At 61.8% G+C, this 24,661-nt stretch overlaps 2 protein-coding genes and 1 pseudogene across 9 annotated transcripts in view; 2 read left to right on the top strand and 1 right to left on the bottom strand.

Moving 5' to 3' along the window:
• Window positions 1-24,661, bottom strand: part of C15H7orf50 (chromosome 15 C7orf50 homolog) — a 97,091-nt gene that overhangs the window by 26,069 nt on the left and 46,361 nt on the right. The gene's annotated exons all lie outside the window — the stretch shown is intronic.
• GPR146 (G protein-coupled receptor 146) lies at window positions 2,134-14,432 on the top strand. 3 transcript variants are annotated; one of them, XM_060123949.1, is made up of 3 exons: window positions 2,134-2,239; window positions 2,628-8,474; window positions 11,843-14,432. In XM_060123949.1, exon 3 carries the CDS (start codon window positions 11,849-11,851, stop codon window positions 12,842-12,844), a length of 996 nt encoding a protein of 331 aa, XP_059979932.1. In that variant the 5' UTR covers window positions 2,134-2,239; window positions 2,628-8,474; window positions 11,843-11,848; the 3' UTR covers window positions 12,845-14,432. The 3 variants fall into 3 exon arrangements, with proteins under 3 accessions (XP_059979932.1, XP_059979931.1, XP_059979933.1); XM_060123950.1 differs by having other exon boundaries at window positions 2,197-2,239; window positions 3,022-8,474; XM_060123948.1 differs by lacking the exon at window positions 2,628-8,474 and having other exon boundaries at window positions 2,136-2,239.
• LOC132505750 (homeobox protein OTX2-like) lies at window positions 19,869-21,288 on the top strand (annotated as a pseudogene).

Here is a 24,661-nt window from a genome sequence, read left to right as displayed (position 1 = left end):
CGTAGGTGTGAAACTCCTAAAAAGGTGCATCTCCTAAACGTGCAGAACTCCTAAAAAGAAAGACCCACCTGCCTTCTCGGTGAGGGCAGCCGTCACCCTCCCCGCCCCTGAGGGAAGGACCAAGTGCGGCCCCCGCAGCAGGTGACCCTCGAGTCCCTGACCAGCAGTCCAGAGTCCCCGGCGTGGGATCGACTGCCGCTCGAGGACAACCGGGGAAGACGAGTCTCAAGACTGGTGAGCAGTCTCCATCCACGGAGAGTCATGTCCAGGACCCCAGCAGAGCACGGGCCGGAGTCTCTGCTGCACAGTGTGGCGCACAGTTAGGGCACCAGCCTTGTGAACACGGCGTGTGCAGCTATAAAGGTAGAGGCCTGGGGCCTGGGAGCACCTGACTGCGCCTTGGGGGCCTCAACCAGAGAGCAGGGGAGGCCGACTCCTCGCGGTTTTCAAGTCAACACCAGACGATGCAGTTGGAAACCCAGGAACCAGGACCAGCTTCCCACACCTCCCACCCCCAGGATGGTACAGCTGTCCCTGCAGACACCTGGGTCTTGCCCAGGAGTTGGCCTGAACTCTGGGAGCAGCTAGCAGCAGGCCACAGAGCTGGGGCCCCACGGAGCGTGTTTACATTCCCCAGCTAGGGAACGCTGATCTGGGCTCAGCTGGAGGGTGGGTCCTCTTTGAAGATCCCCCGACACACACAGACTCTGCCATTCTCCCTGGCCGGGGCCTGCTTGGTGGAGGAAGTCTTTCTCTGCAGATAAGGCAATGGGGTGACCCGAGGGCTGAGGGGCTGGGACGGGGCTGAACGCCTGCTTTTCCCAGTTACAATCAGCAGCTCACCAGGCGTGGGCACCCGTGGGCAGACCTTGTTGAGCCTGGCATTCCAGGGACTCTGACCAGGAATTCTGGGGTCCTAGGCCTTTCAAAAAAGTAGACAACAACACGTCTTAGGCAGATCGCTAGGACGACGCGAAGTCCCAAGCCCTGATCGAGAAAGCAGAGACCACCTGAGTGCAAATTCCGGCTCCACTCTGCTGCATGACCCCGGGAACTTCTGCTCAAGTTTTCTGAACCTCAGTACAATTTAAAATGAGCAGGGCGCCGTACTCCGTTGATGGTAAGGCGCATTTCCTCACTTTGACGACCCTAAGAGCGGCACGCTTCTTACAGCAGACAGCGTCCGACTGTTTCCTTGTAGCGGTCCATAACGTTTTGGCGTGCGCAGCGCGCACGGAGTCTCCGACTTGATGAAACACGGCGCATATACCTTGACAGGCTGCTCCGAGGGCCCAGAACAGCAGCTGGTACACAGCCCGTGGTCCCTCGCTGCTGGATGTCAGCGCCGGCGGACGGGACTAGCCTTCCCACGGCTGGATGCCTGCCTGCTGCCACGAAGACCTGGCGCTGGCATGGCGAGCAAGTTACGGTAATGACAACGGGGCCAAGGGGAGGGTGGGGGCCCCAGGGGTCTGTACATGACCCTGACAGAGAGCGAGAGGTAGTCTGGTCCCCCAGCTGACCCCCAACTTCCCTCTCCGATCCCTTGGTCAGGAAGCTGTCCTGTCAAGCAGGGTGGCCCAAGGTGGAGCCCGGAGCCCAGCCGGCAGGACCATGACACCCAGGGCCAGCCTTGGTTACTATTCCCATCATTCCTGTTCCGTCCACCCCTGCTCACACAGCACACGTGGATTTTCAGAAATGTTCTTAGCTCTGGAGCCAGATCGCGTTGCCAGGAGCACTATTACAGCACAAGCCTTAGAGCAGAGAAAACGACCTTGTTCTGTAACTTTCCCAACACCCAATTAGAACAGCAGCTACGGAATTAATGAGGCTGCAAACAGTGCACTGTCTCTTTAAATGGTTTTCCTGCGGCCAGTTGTTTACAAAGAAATTCCTCAGGCCAGGAAGTAGGAGGTGAACCTGGAGCCAGCAACCACACTTGGGGAAGAGGAGCAGGTGCGCCTGGCAGGCCCCGATTACAACCTCCGAGGGCGGGGGTGTCTGTCCCCTGCGGATTAGAGCGCCTTCTGACTCAGCAATCTGGCCCGCCCAGGACCTCGGCCGGCCACCGGCGCGCCCCCGGGGGCGGGGCGGGCTCCCGGGGCGGGGCGGGAGCGGCGCGGTCACGTGTGTACACAGGCCCGCGCGGCGTGCGCGCCGTCAGCCCCGCCGCCTCTCTCGGAGCCCCGAGCTGCCCCCCTCGCGGCGACTGCGCGGTCCGCGGCCCAGCGAGCCGGTGAGTGGGCGCCGAACGCGGGGCGGGGGCGGATGGGCACACTCGGGGTCTCGGCCCGCGCGGCAGTAGCACGGGACGCAGCGGCCCGGGGCCGGTGCTCCGCTCTGAGCTCTGACTTTCGGGTCCCCTCGGCCCCGCCCGGGCACTGTCCCCCGGCGGGTGGGAGCGCTGTCCCCGCCCGTGGCTGCCCTCCAGCCGTGCAGAGCCCAGCCGGCCGGGGCCGCTGCCCTGCGGTCATTCACCTGTCCGGGGCAGCTGAGAGCTGCTGGCCGCGTAGGAGGCTCAGCAACACCGCCGGCTCCTCACATGTCCTGCCGGGGACCGACCGCCTGCTCCTGGGTCACCGTGGTTGTAACTTTCGTCCCCTTTTATGATTACAAAATCTTAGGAACTTCTGGAGCAACGTCTAAATGGAAATATCAAGTGTCGTTAATGGTCTAGGACACTTGATAAAAAGATAAAAACCCCTGGGCATAAGGCTCCTTCAAAACTTGAGAAGAAGGCAGTGCCCCAGCCTCTGAGCGCCCATCTACCCAGGACCAGAAACCCAACACCAAGTTAATGACATGAACACGGTAGCCGGGTTCATGGTCTCAGTGGGGCCCTGGTCTCAGTGTCGCAGTCTGTCCGGGCTTTGGGGAGACAGAGGGTGCGTCTGGACCTGACAGACTGTTCCCCCATCGCTGGATGTGCGCTCACTTGGCAGCTCCAGGCCACCTGCCGACAACCAGCTCCCCGTGCCTCTGCGAGCAGCGGCCCCCTCCTCCCCGCTCTGTTTGCAGCATCTAGCGGGGCTGGCCTTCAGTCACCCGGGGGCGAGCAGCCTGCTTTCCAGGCCTCTGCAGACGCGAGAGCGTGAACACGAAGACTCTGACCATGCTCCAGGCCGCCCACGCGTAAGGGGGACCAGACACTAACACTACCGTCGCAACTGGCTCCCCACCAGGGCGCCACTGAGAGGGAAAAGAGGCCCTATTGAAAATTATGCTGAGGGGACGGCCACACACTCCATGACCCGCTGCAGGGTCCAGCTCCCCACACCGGAACCTCTAGTATCTTCCTAAATGAAGAAGTCCTCTCTAAGATAACAGGCTTTGAAAAACCATAGCTTCATCTGGTGAGTGTGTACTGTGCCGAGTCACGGAGAGGAAGCTGGGGGGGCCCTGCCCTTGACCACTGCTGTCCAGCCTCCCTGGGGGGTAGGGAAACACCCTGAGACGAGCACAGCATTAGTTCTGCACTGACTTGGGGTCCCTGGAACTCAGAAGCCCCTGGCAGGCAGGTGACGGGAGAAAGGCACGCATAGCTGCCGGATGTGGGTGTGTGGGGTTTTAGGTTAGAACGGAGAGCTGCTTATACCTATTATATAACGAAAAAGTGACATGCTTGAAAAGATCCCTGCCAGGAAGCACGCGTGCATGATTGCCGGTGGGAAGACGGACCGGCCGCTTTCCGGGGCGGGGAGGGGAAGGTGCTCCTTGGGCAAGCTGCATCCATCCTCCAGGCCCTAGCATGTCATCTGGACCCTGAAAATACAACCTGCCGCCGGCAGGTTGCACCCCAGGGCTTGTCTGGGGTGAGGGCTGCTGTGCTCTGCGCAGGACACACCCAGGCTGCTCCCTCCTTCGGCAGAGCGCCCAGCTACCTCCCCCTGCTCGCCGCCGGCTCCTCAGCGCTCTATGGCTAAAGCCTCTTGCACGACTGGGCCACACCAGGCTGCGTCTGTCCACGGGGTCTCACAGGCCCGGGACCCCAGAACACCAGCCAGGCATCAAAGAGCAGAAGGGACTCAGTGTAGGGAGTAAAAGCAAACTTTCTAATTTGAGAAGCTAGAACGTGATGCTGCCAAGGGGCCGAGTTCGGCCCCCAAGACCTGCCAACAGAACACCCCTTGAGTAGCGGAGGGACAGGGTGGCACGGGCCGCCTGTCCCATGCGACCCCGCGGGTCCCCTTCCTCCCACACACGTGGTGGGAGGGCGGAGCGCACCTAGGAGGGTCCCAGTTTTAATGAGAACCGAGGAAGGCTATTACACCAAGTGTAATGGGCGTTCCTCCCTTGGGAAGAACCACGGGCAGCGATAAGATCTGTGGCTCCGAGCACCCCCCAGGTAAGAGGACACCAGGGAGAGGCAGGGCGGGGTGGGGGAGCCCAGCAGGGTGCCGGGCTGCGGAGCCTGAGCGGAGGCCCGGTCTGTTCTCCGTGTGGCCATTGAATTTTTGAGCGAGTCTTCCTGGTTCTGTTTTCCCCTGGTTGAGATTACCTGGAAGGAGCACTAGCCTCAAACCAAGGTAGTCAGTGGACAAGAAAAAGGCAAGAAACCAGAGCTCCACAAACAAGAGAACACGTGTCCCATATTCTCCCAGGGTGAAGAGCCTGGGAGCCCGGGCGGGCGTCCCGGGCCGTTGGTCCCCGTTCCTGCAGCCCTTCCCGAGCGGCGGACGTGCCGTTCTCTCCCACGGAGAGCCAGAGGCAGCTCGGTTTATGCCTGAGGCAGGCTGCCTGGTTCACACTCACCACTCTTCGGTTCAGAACCTTAAAAAGCAACAGGCTACAAAAATCAGGACACCCCATCTACATAATGGACCGTTTCTTATCACAGCCAGGAAGGCGCAGCGTCTGTGACAGGAATCAGAGGCGTAAGCTCTCTACATTGAAGACCTATGAAAACATCAGCCTTTCCGGAGCGTCTGGCTCCTACCAGCTGCACGTTAATTGTAGCTAGAGCCTCTATCCACTGTTACAAAAGGAAATAAACATTCAGGAGTCGTTTTCAAAGCATTTTGAGGGCTCCAGAGCATTCAGCTGAAGTCCAGGTATTACGGTGCGCGCGGGTCTCCAGGACTAAAGCCAGGCCGAGCCGCACTGCCCAGGCACTTTGGGGAAAAGCCTGTGACACCATCTCAGGCCTCCTCTTCCCGGACACAGCCAGCCAGGCTGCAGGGCACGGATCAAGGAATGCTCCCCCTTCAGGGAGCTCTCGGCAGGTGGGAACAGACGAGTGCAGTGGGACAAGTTCAGCGACCTCGGACGGGAGTTAGCTGGTTCTGCGGGCTGTGTGCGTGCACACGCTCACACTCGTGCATGCGCACACGCTCACTCAGGACCCCCTGCCCACCACAGCCGCCCGCTCCCCGCCCCCTGCCAGGTTGCTGCTCTGACGTGCTCCTGGCATCCTCCAATTTCCACAGAGATCACCGTGCACTGTAGCCCTGAATTTGAGCAAGGTTTTTAGTTACCTGTGGACATTCACTTCTGAAGGGTTGGTTTATACCGTTCTGGGTTCTTTTTTTAAAAAAAAAAAATCGTGGAAGAAAGACGCTGACATCGGGCCTCAAAACACATCCAGCAGCTAGCCCAACTGACTGTGCAGTCCTTGCCAGCAGAGAATGAAAGAAGGGACGGCGGAGCATCTGTAAGCAGGGGTGCCACTGGGGTGGAGACCAGCCCCATGGGGCTGGGACCCCAGCTCAGCGAGCGCAGCCCCAGAGACTCGCCGCCTGTGTTGTTACCGAGGCCCTAGTGGGGTCCCAGGGACTCTGAGCTGTGATGTGGGGTCTGATGGGGCCCGCAGCCTCTCCCCGTGAGAACTCGCACTCAGCCTGTGCCCGCGCTCAAGCCCTCTGTCCTCTCTCCGCCAGCTTCCTCTCCCCACGTGTCAGTTGGCAGAGAGTCTGAGTGAGAGTTCACGCAGCAGCTTCCTCTGCAGTAACGGACCGTGGAGGAGGATGAGGAACTGCAGCCCACTGCGCACGCCGGGGGCTGGCCAGGCTCATCCGCTGACCGCACGTACTCCACCCTCGCGACAACCTCCTGACCCAGGGACCAAAGCCAGGCAGCTGTGAGCAGGGTGCCCAGGGAGCCCGGTCCTCAGCCATGTGGAGTCCCGGTCTCGGCCCCTCGGCCCAGTTCACAGGCCACTGCTTGGTTCCCTCGCAGCCCTCGGGCAAGAGCTCTCAGCAGGCAGTGTGGGTCCCTCCGAGGGGAGGACTGAGTCAGGCAGGGGGCGCACCCGAGCTGCCTTCTCTAAGTATAAAAGCAGGGCCCTCGGTGCAGCAGGGCTTGGACGTGCGCCCCGTGGCCCCAGGTCCCCAGGTGGGCACCGCTTCACAGCTGCCCCGGCTGTTCCGCTCCATTGACCAGGCCTGTGGCCAGTCCCCCGCCAGGGCCCCGCAGTCACCGATCACTGGGGGGGGAGCTGCTGCCTCACTGCGCTGCCCCCACGCCCTGGACACCGCGGCCCCTCCTGGGCTTCAGGGCTTCCTGGGCCGCTGAGCAGAGGCGTGGCCTGTCAGCTCGCTTTCCCTGAGGCCCAGCCACGCCCACCTAGAGCGGGCCTCCACACTAAGCCGTGTCCCGCAAGACCCTCTCGGCCCACATGTGACTCCAGTACCCACCCAGGCCACAGGGCCATCCGACGGCCTCCTGGGTGCCAGAGAGAGCGGCAGACATCCTGCAAGTGCCTGCTCGGGGCCCAGAGCAGAGCAGGGACCATCTTCTCCAGAATTGAAGACAGCAGGAGAGCTGCCCTGGGGTGCTCGGCCAGCGCCGCACACTCTGCGCTCATGTCAGCGTGCACCTCGGAGCCCGGCGGCCGTGGGTTTTCCTCTCGTGGTGTCTCCGCTCCTCCCCGCCCGAGCCTGGAGCAGACAGCTCTTCAGTGCCATGCCGACGACCCCGCCAAAGAGCCTCCCGCCCAGCACAGCCGGGGGAGCTCCCACCCGAGGGGCACACAGCGTGACCACGGGGTGGCTGAGCCTTCCCGGGGCTGGAAGTTGGAGAGTCTGGGAGAACGTCTTCTTGAAAGATAATTATTGGAACCCAGAGAGGGTCTTGGAAGAAAACTATCAGTACTTCTGTGCACGGGAACATCTGTGATGAATGACACTCACTCCAGTTGAGGGTCAAGGAAGAGAGGGGGCTCTAGAGACAGCTGAGTCCTCAGAAACGGGTGCGGTGGGACAGAACCCCGAAACGGCTCCGTGCCCTGGGCCTCCCGTGGAGACAAAACCACTACTTCCACGTCCGGCAGCCCCGAGCAGGGCTCGCCCTGCCTGCCCCGTTGGAGGTGGCCGCCCTATCACCATGCCCTTCCGATGGGCTAGCTTGAGGTCAGTGGCAGTGCCGCTGCCCAGGTACCACAGGTGGATGCCAGCTTGTCTGACCGTGAACCTCTGACCTTGGGGCCTCAGCCTGGTTCACTCCAGAGGGCAAGGCCACTGGGGCCCGAGAGGGGACCCTCTGTGCTGTGGCAGTGGTGACCTCGGCTGTGTTCCCTTGAAGGCTTCCCTCAGCCCCCGGTGCCGCACACGCAGCAGGTGGGCAGGGAGGCCTGAGAGCGTCCCCATCACACTCAGAAGGCAGCAGCCCCAGCAGGCCACGCGCAGGCCAGCTCGTTGATCGGGCCCAACGCCGCCCGACTTCCTGGTCCTCTCAGATTCTCTGAAAAAAGCATGATTTTTGAGCTCCAGCTTCTCCCGAGGCTACCCTCTTGTGCCATGCATGCAGCCAAGCCTGCAGAGAAAGACCCTGAGCAGGTGCTTCAGTGTCAGGGGCAACGTTCTGAGCCAGCTGAGCCCCCCGCCCCCAGAGATGACCTCCACCCTGGAGTCTCAGGCCGGCGGTGCCCTCCCGCGGGCGAGGTACTCTCTGCTCTGCCAGGCTGGCCACCCTCCTCTCTCCTCTCCACTGCTGGCCCCAAGCCTGGAACCACCCTGGCCCGAAGCTAAAGACCTCTCCATCCCCTCGAACAAGACTGGCCAGACGCCCGCCGCACAGCAGCCATGCCGGGACCAGGCAGGGGCGCGGACGCGGTGAAAGCCGCCGTGCTGGCAGGGCCGAGGCTGCTGCTTCAGGAGCATAATCAGAAACAAGACAGCGGGGATGCAAGTCACCTTTAGATCAGTGATCAATCCCCTTATAGGAGGAACAGGATAAAGCTGTAACGGGACCACCGCGGACAGCCCGAGGCGCATGCCAGGCCCAGCCTGCGGAGCTGCTTCCCGCTTCTCTGCCGGGCCAGGACACTGGTGCCGACCAGCCCGTTCCCCCGGCCCAGGGCCACACGCCGGCCGAGCAGATGATCAGGGCTCGGCGGTCCTCCCACTGGCATCGCTGTGATCCCCGAGGCAACACGCCTGCACGCGTCAGGCGCAGCCCTGCTCTGTGGACCGAGGCTGGTTGCAGCCCTGGCTCGGCACGCCTGCCGCAGAAGAGAGGCGACCGCGCACACACCTGTATGTTCCCTGGGCCCAGCGGAGGGAAGTCAGGCAGGGTCCCTGGGAGGAGGCCAGGATCCCAACCAGGCAGAAGAGAGGTTCGGGCATGGAACCGGGACCCAGCTGGGCTGGCAGGAGTGGGAGTCCACGGAGGGCCCCTGGGTGCAGTCCCGTGGGAGGACAGGAGGTCGGGGCCACTCCTGGTGTCTCGTCTGACGAAGGGGCTGTGGACGAGACCTGGTGTGGGCGCTGCAACTGGGTGCTGGTGCCGGAGGAGGCATGGGGGAGATTTGGAGAGTGGAGACACAGCGAAAGCATGAGAGGAAGGTGGCCACCCCGGCCAGCGAGTCTGGAGGCGGGCCCGGAGGAGGCGAGGCGGGAGGGCAGCCGGACAGGACAGAGCCGGGAGGACAGGACAGCCGGGAGGACAGGACAGAGCTGGGAGGACGGGGCAGAGCCGGGAGGACAGGGCAGAGCTGGCGGGGGCGGGGGGGGGGGGGAGGGGGGAGGGAGTGAGGGCACAGAAGAGGGCAGGCCCGGGAGCATCGAGGGGCCCAGCGGGCAGCAGCGCGGGCAGCTCTGACCAGGAGGTGTCAGGTAGGCCCCAAGGACAGGGCGACAGGACCAGCCTGTTCCTAAGGCCAGCCTGGACAAGAGGCCACTGGGGTCCTTGCTTGCGCTGACCCCTGGAGCTGAGAGGACTGCAGCAGGTGACGGGGCCATCAGAAGTTGGATTATTAATCCTGCCACTTGGGGAGAATGTGGCAGCTTTCAGAATGAAAAGCGCCAAGCGCTCCACATTCGGCACCACCAGGGACAGCCCACCGAGGCACCGGGGAGAAGGAGCCCAGCCACTCAGGGCCTACCTGGCCTCTTCTCTCCTGCCTCTGGGAGGGGCAGGACCACAGAGAGGGCCCTTCCTGGAATCCTGGTCTCTGCGCTGGCAGCCGTTCCAGTTCCTCTTTCTCGGGAAGGAAGCGAACAGAGCTGGTAACTGGAAAGACAGCCCAGCCCAGCCCAGCCCAGCCCAGCCCAGCCCAGCCCAGCCCAGCCCAGCGGAGGGGGTGAGCCAAGCCATTGTTCTCAGGCCCCCTCCTCACAGGGCCTGGGGGTGCGGGGGTGGGGAGGAGGGTCTTGTTCCCAGATTCCTGCACTTACAAAACCAGAGCACAAAGGGAAGTGGGGGGACCGCAGGCGGCGAGGGGAGGAGGCAGGGCCAGTCTGCGGCCAGCAGGGCGGGGCACCCTGCAGGAGTAGCACCGGGACCTGGACAGGGCAGGACGGCCGCCCCCACCACCGTCCTCGGGATACCCGGCTGGGCTTCGAGCGGGCCTGACCGGCTGCCCTGCCGCCGGGGCGGGCAGTCACTTCCCGACACGACCGCTGCTCTCCCGCCAGGCTCACTGCCGCTCGGCAGGTCTGGGGGTGTCACAGTGCCACGTGCCAGGCATCCGCAAATGAGATCCCCCAGCTCCCCTGCAAGCCCACAGGCACCGCCCGCACAGTCTTGAGCCAGGTGGCCCCCCACCCGCGGCCTGCAAGTGTCCCAGTGACACGTCCCATCGATGCCAGCAGTGTCACCCGTCTGCTTCCTTCCCTTCTTCTCACCCTGCGTGCCCACGCAGGTGAGGATGGGCCTCCCCACTTCAGAAAACGCCAGGCGCCTTCCTCTGTGCATGAGGCGGCCCCCCCAGCAGCTGTCCCTGCCCTGGGCCCTCTGAATGACACCTGGAGACCAGGGGCCTCCAGGAAGAACGTAGGAACAAGACGCAAAGATGGACGGAAAGCAAGTGCAAACTGGTACTTTGAGCTCGCGATCTGCACCTGAAATCAGAAGTGTCCTCACGGTTCATAACTAAGAGGACGCACGCAGAGCTGCTTGTAGCTCATGGCACAGGGTTTCTAAGTTCTGTGTTTATGAACTGCCGGAACACAAACTCGGGCAGGTTCTTAATCTAAAACCCGGCACTGACTCCTGAGACACTCACAGCCCCTCTCGGGCCGAGAGAGCCGGCCGTACGAGCACATGAGTGTGTGAAGGAAATTCTCAGTAGGCTGACTCCACGTGACCACCTCCCAAGAACGGAGCCATTTTTCAGCCGGGGCAGGGCCCCTGGCAGCAGCTCTGCCCCTCCTCCGACAGCGCTCCCCCTGCCCTCCTTGGCCGTGGCCCACGAGCCCACAGGGCCCCCCTTCTGTCCTTGGTTTCCGAGAACCTCTGCTCAGTTGACTTCCCCTGGCTGAGCCCGCCCTCCACATGGATGGGGACCCCCAGGAGGGGCGGGGGCGCCAGCGGACCCGCCGTGGGGCCATGGGGGGAGCCAGAGGGCAGGGCTGCCCATCCCACACGCTGGTCCTTCCAGACACAACCCTCGCGCCTCAAACTGGCTGGAAACAGAGAGGGAAGAGCCGTTGCACCCGCCCCGGGAGGAGGGGCGTCACGAGAACCCACAGATGGACGCCCACGCGTGCAGAGATGTGGCCCAGGCACCAGGAGACGTGGGGCCCGGGGTGAGGCAGGGCAGGCATGGCAGGAGAGTGAGAGTGTGTGGACGGCAGGAGGGTAGGGACTGAGGCCCAGGGGCCGCTGGACGCCCTGCGAGCCATGTGAGGCCGGAGTGGAGGGGGACCAGGCCGCAGGCTGGTCACAGCATGCACAGGCCGCTCTGGTGGACCGGCTCCCCGGCCCCCAGCCACTTTCCAGGCCGTGGCTCAGCAGGCAGGAGCCTGCAGGCATTTGGGACAGAGATGGGAGAGAGCGAGCCAGCACTGAGTCGGCAAGAAGAGGACGCAGAGGGCTCCGAGGACCCCACGAGGGCGTGTCACCTGCCTGGAGCGCCCGCCGGCTCCCCTGACCCCAGGGCTCTGGAGGGAGGACCCGTGTCCCTGCAGCGGCCGTGCCCCTCCCAGATGTGACGGAGCCGGCAGGAGGGCAGCAGCTCGGGACCTGCGGCACCCCGACCCGGCACGCCTCGGCCCAGACACAGGACGGCGGGGAGGTGGAGCAGGGTGATCGCAGGATTCCGCGACTGATGTGGGAAAGCAGGGATGCGCCGGCAGGGCTGCGGCTCCCACCGAGGGGGCTGGCGGGGCCTCGGGTCCACCCCCTCCTCCCCAGGCTTTTGTCACCATGGCCCACCCAGTCACCACCCATCACCAAAAGGTGACAGCAGGCACGTTATGGCTCCAAGAGCTGTACGTTTCCCTGGCAAACGGGGCCAGGGAGGCTCCCGCGGCCAGTAGGGTCCTCACAGCTTCCAGCCACGCCACCTTGCGATCACAGAAAACACGCATGCGGCGGTTTCTGGCCGTCCCAGCTGGTTCAGGGGGCAGGGAGGGGCCCAGGTCCGGTGGAGGGCAGGACTCACGCGCTGCTCTCCCCACAGCCCGCCATGTGGAGCTGCCCGCTCAACGGCACAGGCGGCGAGGACCAGCTCCCCTGCCAGCACGTCCAGCGGGCCCTGTCCGCCCTCTCGCTGCTCTACCTGCTTGTCGGCGTCCCCCTCGGCCTCGGCTACAATGCCCTGCTGCTGCTGGTCAACCTGCACGACCCGGGCGGTATGACCATGCCCGACGTCTACTTCGCCAACATGGCCGCGGCCGGCCTGGTCCTCGGCGCCCTGGCGCCTGCGCACCTGCTGGGCCCCGGCGCTGCCGGCTGGGCCGTGTGGGACGCGGGCAGCGAGGTCCACGTCACGCTGCTGGTGCTGTTCAACGTGGCGGCGCTGGTGACCCTGTACTCCACGGCGCTGCTGGCCCTCGACTGCTACATCGAGCGGGCGCTGCCGCGCACCTACATGTCGAGCGTCTACAACACCAGGCACGTGTGCGGCTTCGTGTGGGGCGGTGCCCTGCTCACCGGCTTCTCCTCCCTACTCTTCTACATCTGCGGCCACGTGGCTGCCAGGCTGGCCGAGTGCTCCCAGGTGCGGCACACGGAGGCGGCCGACGCCATCATGCTGCTCAGCGGGTACCTGGTGCCCGTCCTGGCCGTGCTGTACGCGCTCGTGCTCCTCACGCGGATCCGGAAGGAGGACACGCCACTCGACCGGGACGCGGGCCAGCCGGACCCCTCGGCGCACAGGCTGCTGGTGGCCACCGTGTGTGTGCAGTTCGGGCTCTGGACGCCCCACTACCTGACGCTCCTGGGGCGCACGGTCCTGGCTGCGCGGGGGAGGCCAGCGGACGGGCACCACCTGGGGGCGCTGCTCCTCGCCAAGGACCTGTCCAGGTTCCTGGCCTTCGCCAGCAGCGCTGTGGTGCCGCTTCTTTACCGCCACATGGACAGAAACTTCCCCGGCAAACTCCGGCGGCTGATGAAGAAGCTGCAACGTGGGCCCCAGAGCTGCTCCTTGGACGAAGCGGGGGCACAGCCGGCGATGGCGTAGACGCTGCTCCACGGGCCTCGGCCAACCGAGGGGCAGACGGCACGTGGCAGAAGGCACAGCCCGCAGGGACCGGGTCCCCCGCGCCCGCTGCTTGCTCCCCCCCACCCCCCGCGTCCAGGAGACTTGCTGGCCCTGCATCACCCGCTCCCTCCCTCCCTCTCCCCAGGAGACCAGGCAGAGCCAGGCGAGTCCCCCACAAGAAGCCACCCTCAGGCCGAGGCCGTGATGTCCGAGCAGCAGGTGCCAGGCGTGAGGATGAGCTGGGCCATCGGGGTACCTGGCCGCCCGCAGGGTGTGTGCTTGTCTCCTACGGGCGCCTTTCTGGTCCACGCCTGCAGCAGCCTGCTTCCCTCAGCCTCACGTCTGGCTTTCAAATGAGTGATGAAAATCTAACGCCACTATTTATACTTTGTATTGTTAAAATGCTCCATCCCCCCTCCCTCTTGTTTTGTTGTGTATGAAGAGACGTTTGGTAGGAAAGTCAGAAGGTATTAAAATGAAGGAGACACACGGAAGCGCACTCGGGGGATGGGTGGGTGGTGGGCTCGCGGGGCCGGAGCTGCTGGCGACTTGCGTCCATGTGGACGTGGTGGGCGAAGAGTCCGGACGGGGCCTCTCCTGACCCTAGGTGTGCCCCCGGGTCACGTCCGCTGTCGCTGGGCCTGCGTGGGTCTGTCCTAAACAAGTCCCCAAAGCGCACAAAAGTAAATAAACTGAAGGAAGAAAAGTGCTGTTAGGATTTCTAACCTAACCCGAAAGCCGATGGGACTGCCGACGGGAAAGAGGGATTTGGACAGGCGGGCGTCACTGGGGCCACAAGGGTGCTGCCTGCTCCCGGGACAGACAGACGAGACGGTACAGACCAGATGACCTGACCAGATGGGGCGGGGCGCAGAGGAGCCTCCCTTCCCCCACCCCAAGTCTTCACGAAGAACTTACTGCCCCACAACCCTCTGACCCTCAGTTCTGAAACCCCCCAACTCCCTAGAAACAAAGATTCGTTTTTCAAGTTCGCAGCAAAGGTACGAGGGTACCTTTCTGAGGAAAGATGAATGTGATGGTGGGCGCTGCCCCAGCCCCTGGGCTTCTGCCACATAAATACATGCATGTTCACTTCTGACCACCCAGCTGCCCCGAGGAGGAGGCTGGCTCTTTTCTGTGGCATCTACCGGGGAAATCGCCCCATTTGGTCCCAGTCTCTTGGGAAATTGAGCCCTGAGTGAGCTGCAGTGCTTTTCTACGTGCAGACTGTTTCCCCTCCCGGCTGAAGAGCCTGTGCAGAAAAGCACAGACACACACTGGATGCCGGGGATGGTCCCCACCCTGCCCGATGTGGCCCTGGGGATGGTTCTGGACAGTAAACCTCGGGGATGGGGAGGGAGGGAGTGAAGAGGTGTCTGGGTGGCTCCGGTCGGTGACAAGAGCACAGCTGCCTCCAGGGCCCCGGGCTGTGGTGGGATTTGTCTTCAATTCCCCATCCCCTCGGCTCCTCCAGCAGCTGCCCCAGCAGTGGGCTGTGCTGAGGGCGCCCCACAGGGTCCCGGCAGGTACGGCAGCCCCGTGGGAGCTGAGAATAAAAGCCCCCCCCACCCCCCCCCCCCCGCCTCCCTTTCTGCTCTTTGCTCCCACGGCTCCTGGGAAAAGGTAAACCCCCAGCGCCCAGATCTCTGCCTGCAGTCCTGCACCGCTCAGCCCAGCTGGTCCTCCCCAAACAGGACGGGGGGCCTGAAATCACTTTATTTCTGATCAGTTTCTCAGTGGCTTTGGTCGCAAGCTGTCTAGTCTCCGGGGGCCTCCTGGGTGGGGAGGTGTCAGACAGCAGCAGCCGCGCGCTGCCGCCCCTCCCCCGTCCCGGCGTCCACCTCTGCTGGGGACAGAGGGACATGGTGGGGTCTCAGCTGCAGGCCCCTCTGCTGCACCTCAGACCCCCCGGCCCGCACCTCAGGGCACAAGCCCGCCTTTGCCTCGGCCGCTGGTCCACAGCGCAGAACCTACTTTCTGTGGACATTTGCTTGACGATCTCATGCCGAACTCACCTCGGTCACTTCCTGCTGTCCCAGTATGTTTGGTTTGATTCCCAGTACTCCTGCCACGTTGCCAAACGCCGCAGTGAACTTTTGAGCCCTTCTGATTTGGGGGCTCGGGGTGGTGTGGCCGTGGACTCGAGCCACTTAGAAGAGAAGGAGGAGCTACCTGGAAAAAGCCAAGGTGAAGGGTACACTCAATCCTTTTTTTTTAATCTCTCTGTGTGTTTTAATTAATTTATTTATTTTGGCCGCACGGCATGTGGGATCTTAGTGCCCTGACCAGGGATTGAACCCATGCCCCCTGCAGTGGAAGCAGAATCCTAACCACTGGACCACCAGGGAAGTCCCCTCAATCCTGTTTTCTTAACTTACCAGTCCTATATTCTTCAAATGCATTTGCAAGATACCAGAAGTTTTCCAGCTTATGTTCTAAGGTCTGCTGACACTTCTCGACTATGATTTTAAAGTTAACGATCTTATTTTTGTCAGTAGACAAAAGGTCACCTACCTTGCTTGCCATGCTTCATTATTTAAGATCCCAAAGGTGAGTTTAACCTTGAATTTATTTCATGAAGGTTATAAAATTTAGTGTAGGAAACTGGATCTTTTGCTAACTGTAGCAGATACATCAAGATATCAAACATTTGTTCCATTATAAAAAGCACCTGAGGGGCTTCCCTGGTGGCGCAGTGGTTGAGAATCCGCCCGCCAATGCAGGGGACATGGGTTTGAGACCTGGTCCGGGAAGATCCCACATGCCGTGGAGCAACTAAGCCCATGCGCCACAGCTACTGAGCCTGTGAGCCACAACTACTGAGGCTGCATGCCCTCAACTACTGAAGCCCGCGCGCCTAGAGCACGTGCTCTGCAACAAGAGAAGCCGCTGCAATGAGAAGGCCGCGCACAGCAACGAAGACCCAACGCAGCCAAAAATAAATAAATAAATAAATTTTTTTTTAAAAGGCACTTGACAAAGGATAAACCAGGAGTAAGAAGTTAAACTACACATCAAGCTATTGAATTTAAAGTCAGTTGGGAGATTTGGGGGCTTTGTCATTTCTAACGTGTTACGTCCACCCAGATGGCCTGTGCCTGAGAAAGAGGAAACTGCTGAAGACGACTCACAGGCTTGAAGATTCAATTATTTGCTCGTTATCAGCCAACTTCTGAATTCTTCTGTGTGTATTTCCAGGGGTGTGTGACATGTCGGCAAGCAGCAGAAAGTATCACAGAAACAGGTTTTTCCTGTCGTGACTTAAACCCCAGCCTCTTCAGTTACTCCGTGGCTCCTCCGTCCTCCTCACAGCTGACCCTGCACCACGTGGGTCTGGACGCCCGCAGCCGTGGGGCCCGTAAGTCCTACGCGGGTCAGCTGCCGAGCCGTCCAAGGGCCCACGGTGCGTCCACGGGGCCAACGGAGGTCGGATCCCACATGCCTGCGTCACTGCGGGGCCAAAGCCGCGGTACAGACGGTGACAGAGCATCTCACTCCCGCTCTGCACGTCACGCACACAACCCTCCAAAGGGGACAGACACCCACTGGCTCGCTCAGGGCTCCCGCGAGGCCAGGGCTCCTCGGAGGGCTGCTCACACGGCTGTGCCATCTGTCAGCACTCCTTGCCCTGGACACTGAGAACCCAGCGCTTCCTTCACGCCTGTGGGTTTCTCAGCTGTTCCATGGGGAGAGGGGGCAGGGCCACTGCAAAACCGCCCGCCCTCACCACCACGTGAGCCCACGAGGCAGGTCGCCGATGGACTGATGGACTGCGCTTTTAGGTTCTAAGCAGGACAACAGGCGGCTGGGTGACCGACTGCCAGCCTCCAAGCAGGCGTGTTCGCGGGGCGCCCTCCAGTGGCCGCCGCGGCCCTTCACTCTCTGCGCAGGCGGGCCTGCGGGACTGGCCCCGGGCAGCTCCTAACAGCGTGAAGCGCTGACCCCAGACGAGGAGGCCCCATCCGCGTCCCGGAGTTTCCTTCAGAAGTCGGGCTGTGCAGATGCTCTGGCCCAGGAGCCTTGGGGCTCTCAGGACTCACAGCAAATCCTGCTTTTACAAGACACGCCCTCACAGCAGTGGAGGTGAGCTCAGTCCATGGGGTGCCGCTCCGCGTGCGCACGCACACGCACACACACAGCCCCCGGCGGCACTGAGCCCATGGGGCCCGGCTTTCACGGGGGCAGCCCGACACTGGACTTCGTGCCGAATCTCTGACCTCCAGCAGTCGGGTCTCTAAGGCAGAGCACTGCACGCAGGGGCCGAGCCACAGCAGGAAGGTAGTAAAGAGCGAGCAAAGCAGTCAGGGGACGTGGACGTGTAAGAAGTGCTGGAGCTTTTGTAGAAAAACTTTTTATCGAGAAAGAGGCAACAGCGACTGGTGCAACGGGAAGGGGCCTGCTTACGCTGGCCAGCTGCCAGCCCCGCGGGGACTGCCCGTCACCTGTGCACACAGGAAGTTTCCAGATCTACAGAGGGTCACACGAAGGGTCAGGGTTCCTTAGAGATTTGGCCTCGGGCATCTCTCTTCACCGGAAAGCAAGAAGGAGCTAGAAGACGAATGGGTCGTGTCAACAGGACCGGGAGCTCTCCCCTCAGCCTCGCTTGGGACTATCTGAGCGTAAAAACAACAGCGAGCGTGGAATTAAAAGTCTATGCAGGGCTTCCCCAGTGGCGCAGTGGTTGAGAGTCCGCCTGCCGATGCAGGGGACACGGCTTCGTGCCCCAGTCCGGGAAGATCTCACATGCCGCGGAGCGGCTGGCTAGGCACGTGAGCCATGGTCGCTGAGCCTGCGCGTCCGGAGCCTGTGCTCCGCGACAGGAGAGGCCACAACAGTGAGAGGCCCGCGTACCGCAAAAAAAAAAAAAAAAAAAAAAAAAAAAGTCTATGCAGACACTCAGAGGGAAGGAGGGAGGGAGGAAGAAGAAGCAGGAAGTCGCCACCTTGTGACCCAGGGCCACCAACCCAGGCAGGACCCATGAGAGACCCGGGGTCCGCGTGCATACCATCAACCACGCTGCCGCACCTGGCCTCTCGGCCCCCGGTCTGTGTAGCACAGGGGACTTGAGCGGACATGTACGCAGCCAGGAAGGCCCTAAAAGGCCGAGTCCTGCCGGTGGGCACGAGGCAGGCAGCGACTGGCCGAGCGGAAAGGGCTAGAGAGCCATGTGGCCCGCCCGCCCCCTCCCACCAGCAGGCTGACACGAAGGGTGTGGGGGTGGTCACCACATCTCATGCGCCTTCAGGGTTACAAGTCAGCGTGCTGAGACCCTTCAGAAGACGCAGCCCAAGACAGTTCCCAAGAGGTCAGCATGCGAGTCAGATGGGACCACAGGGCAGCGTGGTGACAAGTGCTCGCAGGAGAGCCTGGCAGAGGCCGTGCCCTGTCCTGGCCAGCTGAGGACGCACAGAACCACTGGGGCGACCCTGACTGCACAGGTTCACACTCAGGACCCAAAAGCACCCATGACGGCAAATATTCAGAAGCACGCGTCCACAGAGGCCGTGGTTAGTAAGTGACGGTCACCGCGCTACCGGAGCTACGTACCCACTGAGATGTCTGCAGAACTGCGTAGGAGCACACAAAGCACCGAGGGGCTTGGCCGCACTCCCGCCGGACATGGAGCCTGCTCCGTGTAGACACAGGACCACCCAAACCCCACACAGAACCCCCACCACTGGGACGGGCTCGTCTCCCCACCCTCTGACCCAGGCAATCCTGGTGAGCGAGGCCCGCTTTGTAGACCCTCTCAGGACTGTGTCGGGAGCGGCGGCCAAGAGCTGCCACGGAGGGCACAGCATCCTCTGGGCTCGGGCCGCGGGCACTCCCGGGGAACCCGGGGCTGGACCTTGGTGACCCTTTTGCAAGGCTGAGGGAAGGGCCCCAGAAGCCCTGGCCCTTGGTCTGAAATTGGCACCAGAACAAGCCGGGGGTCCGTCTTCCCGGGAAATTCCAAGCCTCACATAAGAGCCTCCAAGGGAGGCTCCCGGCAGGAGGGCGGGTGGCCGGCCACGTGGGAGAATGCTGGCTGCTTCACGTGCCTCAAACGCTTCCCCTGCGAACCCACGAGCACACCCTCAGGCGCTCACCGGGGAAAGGAAACTTACGCTCAGGTGAAAACCCACCCACAAATTCTGATGGTACCTCTGCTCATAGAGCCCAAACCCAGAAACGACCCAACGTCACGGCGAATCCTGCTCGGGCCGCATCGCGCGGCTGCCGAGAACAGGCCCCACCTGGCCAGGCCAGACGCCGACCGTCGAGGACCGGCGCCAGGATGCCAGGCGCCTGGCGTGGGTTGCGCTCACAGGCCAGATGCCCCCCGATGACAGACCTCACGTGGGCACATGCTGACACACCCTCCGGCTCCTGGGTCCGGCAGTCCAGGCGCAGGGCTGGACGCCACCAGCGACCCCCGCGTCATCGCTCTGACTCACAGCTCAGCTGTAAGGTGGGATCACGCCTGCACCGCCTCGTGTGGACCACCGTCAGCTCGGAGCAAATCCGTGCAGAAAGTGCTACCACCGTGTCTGCCCGTGGTGGGTGCCCCGACTCCTGAGAGCTCATCCACCCCTCTCTGTGCCCTGTCCCCCCGCTTCTCGTTGGGGGTGAAGAGGAGGGGAGACCCTCAAGGCTACAGTGGATCCCAGGCTACAGAGGGGTGGGAACGGGGGGGTGGGACGGGATCGTGGACGATTTCCGGAGAAAACGTCTCCAGCGTTTCACGCTATCTTCCCAAATACACCCAGGAATGGAGCTGAGGACAGCTGGTCAGCCCGGCTGGTGAGGAGGCTGTCGCTCGGTCAGGTGTGTGGCCGGGGCCCCGCTGGGAGGAGGGCTCGGAGCCCCTAGACCCACCATGCTGCGCCAGGCGGGCCCTCCAAGACCAGGGACTCAGGGAGCCAGGTCCCAGGTCCCACCCGCCAGGACACCTGGCCCCCGGGCAGGATTCTGAAAGCAAAGGAAGGCGTGGGCATCCATGTGGGTCTGCAAGGTACTTGAAGCCACGAACTCTACCCTCTGCTCGCGTGCCTGGGGAGGAGAGGGAACGGAGCCCTGCCGGGTGGGCTGGCCGGATGGGGAAACCAGCGCCCCAGTGCCCACCCCTGGCAAGGGGCTCTGCAGGGTCTTCCTGTCCGCGAAGCTTACCAAGCCTAGGAAGAGGCTGTTCTGGTGTCCGCTGTGCAGATGGGGAGGCCAGGACCCGAGAGTTCAGGTGGCCCAGGCGCAACAAGCCGTGGCCACGCCAGGACACCAACTCCCATCTGTGGACCCCACGTCCACGGCCCCCCGCCAGAAAGCCCACGGCGTGGGGGAAGAAAGATGATGCTGTAAAGCTGGGGTTCGCTCTTCTTAAGTTAGCGGTGGAACGTGGAAGAGCTGCGTCCTCCAAAGCGGTAAACCAGCACCTCTGTTTGTTTGCTTTGCCTTAGCTCCACCACTCCAAACCCACCCACCAGGACTCTGAATCTGTCCACCCCGGGCGAAGCGAGACCTTCCGGCTGGGTCCCCCGGATTTGGGCCGACTTTGCCCCTCCAAACCACCTTAGCACGATGTCTTATCTTAAGCAACCGCCTTACGCAGTCAGTGGGCTGAGTCTGACCACGTCGGGCATGGACTTGCTGCACCCCTTGATGGGCTACCCGGCCACCCCTTGGAAACAGCGGCGGGAGAGGACGACGTTCACCCGGGCGCAGCTAGATGTGCTGGAAGCGTTGTTGGCTAAGACCCGATACCCAGATGTCTTCATGTGGGAGGAGGCGGCACTGAAAATCAACTTGCCCGAGTCCAGGGTACAGGTGTGGTTGAAGAACTGAAGCGCTAAGTGCCGCCGCCAGCAGCAGCAGCAGCAGTAGCAGAATGGAGGTCAAAACAGTGAGGCCTGCCAGAGAGAGGACGTCTCCTCTCGGGAAGTGAGCTCAGAGGGTGGAACAAGTGGCCAGTTCACTGCCCCCTCTAGCACCTCAGGCCCAGCCGTTTCCAGCAGCAGTGCTCCTGTGTCTATCTGGAGCCCAGCTTCCGTCCCCCCACTGTCAGATCCCTCGTCCACCTCCTCTTCCCGCATGCAGAGGTCCTGTCCCACGACCTATACTCAGGCTTCAGGTTACAGTCGAGGATATGCTGGCTCAACTTCCTACTTTGGGGGCGTGGACTGTGGATCTCATGTGACCCCTATGCATCACCAGCTTCCCGTGGAGGGACCACACTCAGTCCCACGGGCACCAGTGCAGTCTACCAGCCATCTCAATCCGTCCCCAGCTTCTCTTTCCACCCAGGGATATGGAGCTTCAAGCTTGGGTTTTAACTGAACCACCGATTGCTTGGATTATAAGGACCAAACTGCCTCCTGGAAGCTTAACTTCAATGCTGACTGCTTGGATTATAAAGATAGACATCTTCGTGGAAATTCCAGGTTTTGTGAGGACCTGCAGAACCTCTTTTTGTGGGTGATTTTTAAATGTGCTGAGCTAGACATTCCAGTTTTAGCCGGTTTTACCAGGCACTGGTTAGACACGTTAGATGGTGTGATGCTCAGACTCATCTTCTGATCGATGTCCCGGGAGGCAGAGAAGGAAAAATGAAAGGCCTTAGAGGGGCCTGCCAACCAGCTACCTGAAATGGACCAACCATTCGATACTTAAGATCCTACCATAGTTATAGTTCATTGGTTTTGCTGATTCGCAAAGTGATCGAAAGCATTCGAGCCACGTGCAACCAAATACCACCAAAGGTAAACAAACAAAACGAAATTGTGAGGGAAAGGCGGGAAGGACATAGCCTTCTCAAGCAGAGGTTCCAATGTCTCAGCCAATCCTTGGGTGGATCTTAGGAATGGACAGGGTCTCAAGCTCACTCACGCTTCACGACCAACTGGTAGTTGGCACTGAAAACTTTTCAGGCTGTGCGAGTTGTGCGACCGACTGTCCTAGACGCTCTGCTTTTAATGTTCACGAGGAGTCAGTATGTGCTTACGAGACAGTCAGTGCGCGTCTTACACACACGGTGCGCCTGCGGTTTTTAGTCTGTGCTAGGCTTCAAAACGGGGATCTCCTGTTATCGTAGAGCAACCTTGAACTCCGCCTCTGCAGGGGTTCTTCTGTGGTTAAATGGGTTATGATTACAAGCAAATTCAGAGCAACTGAGTACTTATCTAGAAAGATTACCTTTGGCCGGAGGTGAGCCGCACTGAAACTTTACAACTAAATGTCTCTGGACAAGGAGAGTGAGAGAAGAGAAACAAAAGGACACTAACTCATCTGTACTTTGCTGCTGGTAAGCCCAGCAGTAAAGAGACGTTGGTCAATTGCTCTGACCCTGATGAATTTACAAGCTGAGATCCTCGCTGTTTATGCTTGCAGGTGTTAACTGGAAAAGTTATACACGAATGAACCTTTCTTCCTGGATTTCGCAGGTATGTATAATTATATTAAAGTGGTTCTAGCACGCACACACACGCGCGCGCACGCGCGCACACACACACACACACACACACAAACTGGGGTTCTCCTCACCCAAGGAAGGCCCTGGCCTTGGAGGGAAGGCCGGGAGGCACTCTGGGGCCAGGTTCGGACACACACCCTCCCCCTGCCCGGCCACCAGGTGACAGCTGACAGCCACAGCTGCGTGGCCCTGACCCCACACCACCGGCAGGGACCAAGGCGCATGCCCGAAGGGGCCTGAAACGCCGGCCGCCGTGGAGATCAGACACCAGGACAGCCTGATGCCGTCTTCCGACCTGGGGTCGATGTTCACGAGATCTTTTTTCCAATTTGCCTTAATTAAAGAGACAGGCCAACTCATTTCCTCTCAGTCTGGTCACCAATCTTGACTCTGACGTCACCCAGCATCCTGGCAGTCGCTCACGGCCTTAAGCACCGGCACATGGAAGACACCACTATGCACTGTGTCTCTCGGACGGAGAAAGCCGGCCACGCACCTGGGAACGAGCGGCTCCAGGGTCCAGACACGCCTGCCCGCGCGTGGGGTGGAGAGCAGGGTGAGGACGTGGGCAGTGCTCTCTGCGGGTCAAAACAAAGCCAGCACACCAAGCAGCACTCAGGCAGGGCATCGGCGTTGCACACACGTGTACAGGCATATGTGTACAAGCACACGCGTGTGCCAGAGACAGCAAGGAGGAGGGCCACAGCAAACCCGTGGATGCAGAGACCGCAGTCAGGCCGCCAGCGTGCCCGAGGACGCCGTCGCAAACGCAGCACCGGCAGCGCGGCCGCGGCCCTTCCGTGGGTGGAGCCGGCCCCCCTTCGGCGTCTGTGGAAATGGTTTCCAGCTTACTGCCTTCAGTTTCCTCTGAGCAACAGCAGCGCCCTCCCTCCTCATCAATTTAGGTGAAGTTTGCGGAGGGGAGACATTTACGTGGAAACAAGATGATTTCCAAGCCGGGAAGGCTGAGCCCGCGGGCACTGTCACTTCAAGGCCTCCCTCTCCAGGACTCAGGCCTGAGCAGAGCCCCCATCCCCAGGGAGAGGCCAGAACTGGTCAGAACTTCTCTGGCTCCAAAGGCGGCGACACCCCGCCTTCAAGCAGCGTGGACTCTGGCTGCTCGTTCCCGTCACGAGGGCAGAGGCCCCACGAGACCCGCAGGACGCGCCGACGGGCTGGAAATGGAGATCCTTGAACCCCATCCTGGAAACCTTGCACTGAACCCTTCTGCGGCGCACACGCTATAGTGATTCTCAGAATGCGCTCCATCAGCACCGAGGGAGGTGGAGGGGGGTCCTTGTATCCCACCCTGCTCCAGTGCCACCCAGCTTGAACCTGCCCGGGATCCACCACTTCCCATGGCCGCCCACCCTCCTCGGGAATCGGGGTGGGACCCAGAAAACTTTTCAATGAGGTCACAGGGCGTCCCTAACTTAGGGCAGCCCAGGTCCCCCTGGTGAGAGCTGGCTCCCATGACGTGTGTCCACAGCCAGCGAGGACGTCGTGGCCGCGCAAGGTGTCGCGTTGGCTACGCGGCTACGTGGCTCTGTCCCTGTGGGCTCTTTAACCCCGACCACCTTCCTCCGGGGCCTCGCCAGGCTGGGGGGCAGAAGCCTGCCTGCTGGACCTCACAGCCCCGGCCTGCTAGCGACGATGCTGTCACTCGCGGCCGTCGGCCGACCAGACTTCCTGGCCACGGCCGACCTGGGCTGTGCCGCCCTCTCCTTTCTGTCCAACATCTGCTACCTCAACACGCAGGACGTGCAGCTGGCGATGCCATTCGCATTCCTGCCGTGGCGCCCTCTGTCCTGTCCGCGGGGGCTGGCCTGGTGGCCGTCGGGGGCAGCGGCCCTGCCTGGGCACGTCTGGGGAGCTTTGCGAAACCAGGCTGTGTCAGGCAGACCAGCTGACAGCCTGGCCTTCGTCCCGCTGCCGGCGTTCGGCGTCCTGCTCGGCGTCCAGCGGGCCAGGCAGGCAGCTCCTACCCAGGGGGCGCGGCCTCCGCTCAGCTGGTGGTTCCTGGTCGCCCTAACCACCATCGCCCTCCACCTCCCCTACCACAAGGCTCTCCTCCAGCAGGCCAGGCTCGAGCTGCAGAGAGACGGAGGCTCCCCCAGGGACGAGCCGCTTGGGAACCTCGCGGAGCTGGCCCTGCCTGGGGAGAGCTGTGCAGGCTCCCGTCCACCCTCCTCCCCACAGCCGTGTGGCTGGGCCCTGCTGAGTGTCGGAGCATCTCTGGCAGAGGTGCAAGCCGCAGCTTCCCCCTGAAGGGGCTCTAGTAGGAGCCCCTGCCCGTGAACATAAGCCACACAGGCCAGCGGGGGACTCTCCCAGCCCTGCAGAAACCCAGAGCG

The sequence above is a fragment of the Lagenorhynchus albirostris genome, chromosome 15, assembly GCF_949774975.1.
Source record: "Lagenorhynchus albirostris chromosome 15, mLagAlb1.1, whole genome shotgun sequence".
In the NCBI taxonomy this organism is placed as follows: domain Eukaryota; kingdom Metazoa; phylum Chordata; class Mammalia; order Artiodactyla; family Delphinidae; genus Lagenorhynchus; species Lagenorhynchus albirostris.
The sequence above is the reverse complement of the archived record's forward strand: the minus strand, read 5'-3'. Positions and strand labels throughout refer to the sequence as shown.